This window comes from Salmo salar, chromosome 26 (assembly GCF_965601325.2).
Source record: "Salmo salar chromosome 26, fSalSal1, whole genome shotgun sequence".
Lineage (NCBI taxonomy): Eukaryota > Metazoa > Chordata > Actinopteri > Salmoniformes > Salmonidae > Salmo > Salmo salar.
This window is the reverse complement of record NC_138316.1, coordinates 54,387,501-54,395,000: the sequence shown is the minus strand read 5'-3', so window position 1 is coordinate 54,395,000 and position 7,500 is coordinate 54,387,501. Positions and strand designations below refer to the sequence as shown.

General features: G+C 52.7%; 1 protein-coding gene across 1 annotated transcript; it reads left to right on the top strand.

The window, feature by feature from the left end:
- Nucleotides 1–924: 924 nt before the first annotated feature.
- On the top strand, nt 925–7,432 carry LOC106591880 (E3 ubiquitin-protein ligase RNF182). The gene is made up of 2 exons (XM_082969912.1): nt 925–1,036; nt 6,894–7,432. The coding sequence occupies exons 1-2, from the start codon at nt 925–927 to the stop codon at nt 7,400–7,402; spliced, it is 621 nt and encodes a 206-aa protein (XP_082826038.1). The 3' UTR covers nt 7,403–7,432.
- The last annotated feature ends 68 nt before the right edge of the window (nt 7,433–7,500 follow it).

Below are 7,500 nucleotides of genomic sequence, written 5' to 3'. Positions count from 1 at the left end.
GACCTGGTAATGAACCAGCAACACAACACAGACCTGGTAATGAACCAGCAACACAACACAGACCTGGTAATGAGCCAGCAACACAGACCTGGTAATGAACCAGCAACACAACACAGACCTGGTAATGAGCCAGCAACACAGACCTGGTAATGAACCAGCAACACAACACAGACCTGGTAATGAACCAGCAACACAGACCTGGTAATGTACCAGCAACACAGACCTGGTAATGAGCCAGCAACACAACACAGACCTGGTAATGAACCAGCAACACAGACCTGGTAATGAGCCAGCAACACAACACAGACCTGGTAATGAACCAGCAACACAGACCTGGTAATGAACCAGCAACACAGACCTGGTAATGAGCCAGCAACACAGACCTGGTAATGAACCAGCAACACAGACCTGGTAATGAACCAGCAACACAACACAGACCTGGTAATGAACCAGCAACACAACACAGACCTGGTAATGAGCCAGCAACACAGACCTGGTAATGAACCAGCAACACAACACAGACCTGGTAATGAACCAGCAACACAGACCTGGTAATGAGCCAGCAACACAACACAGACCTGGTAATGAACCAGCAACACAGACCTGGTAATGTACCAGCAACACAGACCTGGTAATGAGCCAGCAACACAACACAGACCTGGTAATGAACCAGCAACACAGACCTGGTAATGAGCCAGCAACACAACACAGACCTGGTAATGAACCAGCAACACAGACCTGGTAATGAACCAGCAACACAGACCTGGTAATGAGCCAGCAACACAACACAGACCTGGTAATGAACCAGCAACACAGACCTGGTAATGAACCAGCAACACAGACCTGGTAATGAACCAGCAACACAGACCTGGTAATGAACCAGCAACACAGACCTGGTAATGAACCAGCAACACAGACCTGGTAATGAACCAGCAACACAACACAGACCTGGTAATGAACCAGCAACACAACACAGACCTGGTAATGAACCAGCAACACAACACAGACCTGGTAATGAACCAGCAACACAGACCTGGTAATGAACCAGCAACACAGACCTGGTAATGAACCAGCAACACAACACAGACCTGGTAATGAACCAGCAACACAGCAGAACTCTGAGTCTATATCAGACCCACTCTCTACAACACAGCAGAACTCTGAGTCTATATCAGACCCACTCTCCGCGGGGTTCGGATGAAAGCAGATGTTTCAGTTTTTTAGGTATACAGTGAACACAGAACTTGTGTTTACCCTGAGAAATGGATGTGTGTGGGGACAGATCTCAGGGGCATCTTTTCAATATCTGATCCACTAGGTTCCTTTACGTGGGACATCAACCCACTGCTTTAACCTCGAGAGGCGGCTGGGCTCCGGCGTCGACGTGGCTGATCAACGTGGGTTGTGTTATCGAGGTGGTTATGAGTGATGAGGAACTAGATGTCTTGATGAATTCCTTCAACAGTATTTCCCTAAAAGCAGGGGGTGTGAATATTAAATCGTGCAGTGTTTTCCTACGGCTGTTACTTCAAAGTAATTGGGGTGTAGTGGGGGTTTTGGAAAAATCACCAGGTTTTTTTTTTCCCCAGAAATCCCGGTTGGAAGATTCCCGGGAATCAAAAGGGAATAAGCAGGAGACAGGGAATCCTCCCACCAGCATTTTGGGGAAGTTTGATTTTTTTCGCAAAACCTATTGGTGTGTTACTATGGTTACTTGACGACACAGCCAGGGAAATGTCTAAACAGTAAACCATGCACAGTGTGTTTCCCCCCTACTGCTACTGAGGGAGACTGAAAGGAAAGGGCTCCCTCCATCTCTCTCTCCCTCCTTCTCTCTCCATCTCTCTCCCTCCATCTCTCTCTCTCCATCTCTCTCTCTCCATCTCTCTCCCTCCATCTCTCTCCATCTCTCTCCCTCCTTCTCTCTCCATCTCTCTCCCTCCATCTCTCTCTCCATCTCTCTCTCTCCATCTCTCTCTCTCCATCTCTCTCTCTCCATCTCTCTCCCTCCATCTCTCTCCATCTCTCTCCCTCCTTCTCTCTCTCCATCGCTCTCCCTCCATCTCTCTCCATCTCTCTCCCTCCTTCTCTCTCTCCATCGCTCTCCCTCCATCTCTCTCCCTCCATCTCTCTCTCCATCTCTCTCTCTCCATCTCTCTCTCTCCATCTCTCTCTCTCCATCTCTCTCCCTCCATCTCTCTCTCCCTCCTCCTCTCCCTCCTTCTCTCTCCCTCCTTCTCTCTCTCTCCTTCTCTCTCCTTCTCTCTCCCTCCTTCTCTCTCCCTCCTTCTCTCTCCCTCCTTCTCTCTCCTCTCTCTCCATCTCTCTCTCACCATCTCTCTCTCCTTCTCTCTCTCCCTCCTTCTCTCTCTCCATCTCTCCCTCCTTCTCTCTCTCTCCTCTCTCTCCATCTCTCTCTCCCTCCTTCTCTCTCTCCTTCTCTCTCTCTCCTTCTCTCTATCTCTCTCTCCCTCCTCTCTCTCCATCTCTCTCTCCATCGCTCTCCCTCCATTTCTCTCCCTCCATCTCTCTCCGTCCTTCTCTCTCTCCATCTCTCTCTCTCCCTCCATCTCTCTCCCTCCTCTCTCTCTCCTCTCTCCCTCCATCTCTCTCTCCATCTCTCTCTCTCTCTCTCTCTCCATCTCTCTCCCTCCCTCCCTCCTTCTCTCTCTCCATCTCTCCCCCTCCTCTCTCTCTTCATCTCTCTCTCTATCTCTCTCCCTCCCTCCCTCCCTCCATCTCTCTCCCTCCATCTCTCTCCCTCCATCTCTCTCCCTCCATCTCTCTCTCTCCATCTCTCTCTAAGTGCCAACAGCTCATTAGGTAAGCATAGAGAGACAGCCACCTCTTCCTCCCTCTAGGGTGTCAGCCAGTCCTCTTCCACAGAAGACAGCTGAGGAGAGAGCAGAGCTGCTACTGTGCAAGTCAACAATTAACCTTTCAGTCAGGAAGCAGGAGCAAGGGGGGGGCAGTAAAAAGACCCAGCCTATTAAAACAATTGGAGGCCCCTCACCCTTCGATGTTGCGAGCCAAAAAAATGTTGTGAAAATGTACTGCTCATATAATAAAATAGGTCCTACTAGACATTATTCTTCATGATCAGACCGGATTCTTATTTCAACTCCTATAATAATCTACAATAATAACAGTATTACCACCATAGTACTACTGCCTGGTATGCTCTCTCTCTCTCTCTCTCTCTCTCTCTCTCTCTCTTCCTCACACACAATCTCTCTCATCCCCTTCTCCCCTCTTCTCTCTCCCTCTAACCCCTCCTCTCTCTCTCCTCTCTCTCCCTCGAACCCCTCTTCTCTCTCCCCATCTCTCTCCCCCGAACCCCTCTTCTCTCTCTCCCTCTAACCCCCCTCTTCCCTCTCCCCATCTAATCCCCCTTCTCTCCCCAACTAACCCCCGCTTCTCTCCCCATCTCTCTCTCCATCCCTCTCCATCTAACCCCCCTTCTCTCTCTCCATCTCTCTCCCTTGAACCCCTCCTCTCTCTCCATCTCTCTCTTCCCATCTAACCCCCCTTCTCTCCCCAACTAACCCCGCTTCTCTCCCCATCTCTCTCTCCATCCCTCTCCCCATCTCTCCCCATCTCTCTCTCCATCCCTCTCCCCATCTCTCCCCATCTCTCTCTCCATCCCTCTCCCCATCTAACCCCCCTTCTCTCCCATCTCTCTCTCCCTCTAAACCCTCTCCCCTCTCCCCATCTAACCCCCCTTCTCTCCCCATCTCTCTCTCCCTCTAACCCCCCTTCTCTCCCCAAGTCCAATCTCTCTCCCCCTCTAACTCCCCATCTCTCTCTCTCCATATCTCGCCTTCCCCCCCCCCTCTCTCTCTCCATCTCTCTCCCCCTCTAACCCCCCACCTCTCTCTCTCCCCCTCTAACCCCCCACCTCTCTCTCCATATCTCTCTCCACCCTTTGAATATCTCATGGTGTGTAAAGAAGTCACGGTTGAATTTGTCTGGATTTAATAATGCACAGACTAGAGCCCAGTCCAAAAATACACTCACAACAGAAATAGCAATCTACCCATAAATAAAACACCTATCCTGGGCTACAGTCCACTCTCCACCAACGGGCTTCACCATAGGCTAACCCGTCTCTGAACAGCCACGCTAACCCGTCTCTGAACAGCCACGCTAACCCGACTCTGAACAGCCACGCTAACCCGTCTCTGAACAGCCAGCCACGCTAACCCGTCTCTGAACAGCCAGCCACGCTAACCCGTCTCTGAACAGCCACGCTAACCCGTCTCTGAACAGCCAGCCACGCTAACCCGTCTCTGAACAGCCACGCTAACCCGTCTCTGAACAGCCAGCCACGCTAACCCGTCTCTGAACAGCCACGCTAACCCGTCTCTGAACAGCCACGCTAACCCGTCTCTGAACAGCCACGCTAACCCGTCTCTGAACAGCCACGCTAACCCGTCTCTGAACAGCCACGCTAACCCGTCTCTGAACAGCCAGCCACACTAACCCGTCTCTGAACAGCCAGCCACGCTAACCCGTCTCTGAACAGCCACGCTAACCCGTCTCTGAACAGCCACGCTAACCCGTCTCTGAACAGCCACGCTAACCCGTCTCTGAACAGCCACGCTAACCCGTCTCTGAACAGCCACGCTAACCCGTCTCTGAACAGCCACGCTAACCCGTCTCTGAACAGCCAGCCACGCTAACCCGACTCTGAACAGCCACGCTAACCCGTCTCTGAACAGCCACGCTAACCCGTCTCTGAACAGCCAGCCACGCTAACCCGTCTCTGAACAGCCAGCCACGCTAACCCGTCTCTGAACAGCCAGCCACGCTAACCCGTCTCTGAACAGCCAGCCACGCTAACCCGTCTCTGAACAGCCAGCCACGCTAACCCGTCTTTGAACAGCCAGCCACGCTAACCCGTCTCGGAACAGCCACGCTAACCCGTCTCTGAACAGCCACGCTAACCCGTCTCTGAACAGCCAGCCACGCTAACCCGTCTCTGAACAGCCAGCCACGCTAACCCGTCTCTGAACAGCCAGCCACGCTAACCCGTCTCTGAACAGCCAGCCACGCTAACCCGTCTCTGAACAGCCAGCCACACTAACCCGTCTCTGAACAGCCAGCCACGCTAACCCGTCTCTGAACAGCCACGCTAACCCGTCTCTGAACAGCCACGTTAACCCGTCTCTGAACAGCCAGCCACGCTAACCCGTCTCTGAACAGCCAGCCACGCTAACCCGTCTCTGAACAGCCAGCCACGCTAACCCGTCTCTGAACAGCCAGCCACGCTAACCCGTCTCTGAACAGCCAGCCACGCTAACCCGTCTCTGAACAGCCACGCTAACCCGTCTCTGAACAGCCACGCTAACCCATCTCTGAACAGCCACGCTAACCCGTCTCTGAACAGCCAGCCACGCTAACCCGTCTCTGAACAGCCACGCTAACCCGTCTCTGAACAGCCAGCCACGCTAACCCGTCTCTGAACAGCCACGCTAACCCGTCTCTGAACAGCCACGCTAACCCGTCTCTGAACAGCCACGCTAACCCATCTCTGAACAGCCACGCTAACCCGGCATGTTTATTTCCTGAGGAGGCCGGATTCACAGCTTTATCATTCTCACCTATCACCTCACAGCTCTATCATTCTTAAATGGAAGACGTTTGGAACCACCAAGACTCTTCCTAGAGCTGGCCGCCCGGCCAAACAGTGCAATCGGGGGAGAAGGGCCTTGGTCAGGGAGGTGACCAAGAACCCAATGGTCACTCTGACAGAGCTCCAGAGTTCCTCTGTGGAGATGGGAGAACCTTCCAGAAGGACAACCATCTCTGCAGCACTCCACCAATCAGGCCTTTATGGTAGAGCGGCCAGATGGAAGCCACTCCTCAGTAAAAGGCACATGACAGCCCGCTTGGAGTTTGCCAAAAGGCACCTAAAGGACATTCAGACTATGAGAAACAGGATTCTCTGGTCTGATGAAACCAAGACTGAACTCTTTGGCCTGAATGCCAAGCGTCACGTCTGGAGGAAACCTGGCACCATCCCTACGGTGAAGCATGGTGATGGCACCATACCTACGGTGAAGCACGGTGGTGGCAGCATCACTACGGTGAAGCACGGTGGTGGCAGCATCACTACGGTGAAGCACGGTGGTGGCAGCATTAACTACATGTTGTTTTCTGTCTACCATGGTGACAAACACAAGGCTGCACCAACATGGCACCCTATTCCCTACACCATATATAGAGCACTGCCGGCCCTGGTCTAAAGTAGTGCACTATATATAGGGAATAGGGTGTCATAGGGCTCTGGTCTAAAGTAGTGCACTATGTAGGGAATAGGGTGCCATAGGGCTCTGGTCTAAAGTAGTGCACTATATAGGGAATAGGGTGCCATTTGGGATGCTGACAAACACAAGTCTTCACTCAACATAATGTAATCTCTTTAGGTTTAAATGCAGACAAACATGTCCATCTGTCACTGAGGACCACAGAACATCATGGTGATGGACATGTCCATCTGTCACTGAGGACCACAGAACATGTCCATCTGTCACTGAGGACCATAGGACATGTCCATCTGTCACTGAGGACCATAGGACATGTCCATCTGTCACTGAGGACCATAGGACATGTCCATCTGTCACTGAGGACCACAGAACATGTCCATCTGTCACTGAGGACCATAGGACATGTTCATCTGTCACTGAGCACCACGGGACATGTCCATCTGTCACTGAGGACCACGGAACATCATGGTGATGGACATGTCCATCTGTCACTGAGCACCACGGGACATGTCCATCTGTCACTGAGGACCACAGAACATGTCCATCTGTCACTGAGGACCACAGGACATGTCCATCTGTCACTGAGGACCATAGGACATGTCCATCTGTCACTGAGGACCACAGAACATGAGGTGTCGGGACTCCCCGACGACTCTAACATCATATCCTGCCTGGCCGTCAGGGATAAGTCCTGGAGCTCCGACCACAGCAAAGAGGTGACGCTCACCCCCAAGAGCCTGTCGTCCACCTCCCCCTCGCACCACTCCTCCAACTGTCTGGTGATCACTACCATGCAGGTCCAGAGGGAGATGGGGTCCGGAGGCCGTGGCCCGGGCAGCTCAGACCACTACACAGAACCCAGCCTGGACTCCATCTCTGTTGGTTCTAACGGGCCGGAGGTTCAGGAAGCCCTGTCCAAGTTGTGTTCTCACGTCCCCAGGATTCTGGTGTGGCTCCTGGGGCTGTTCTACTTCGGATCCCTGCCCCTTGGCATCTACCTGCTGGTGATCCAGAGGGTGACGTTGGGTATAGTCTGTGTGAGCCTGGTACCGTCCAGTCTGACTGTTTGTCTGGTCTACGGGTTCTGCCAGTGTCTCTGCCAGGGTAGGTCTGACTGCTCGTCTAGGGGCTGACTGACTGACTCAACAGGGATACTGACTGATGCTGGGGGTTTGGAGGGAGGGAGGGAAAATACTGGACTGTTGGAGTCAACATGGAGTCCATTACTGTT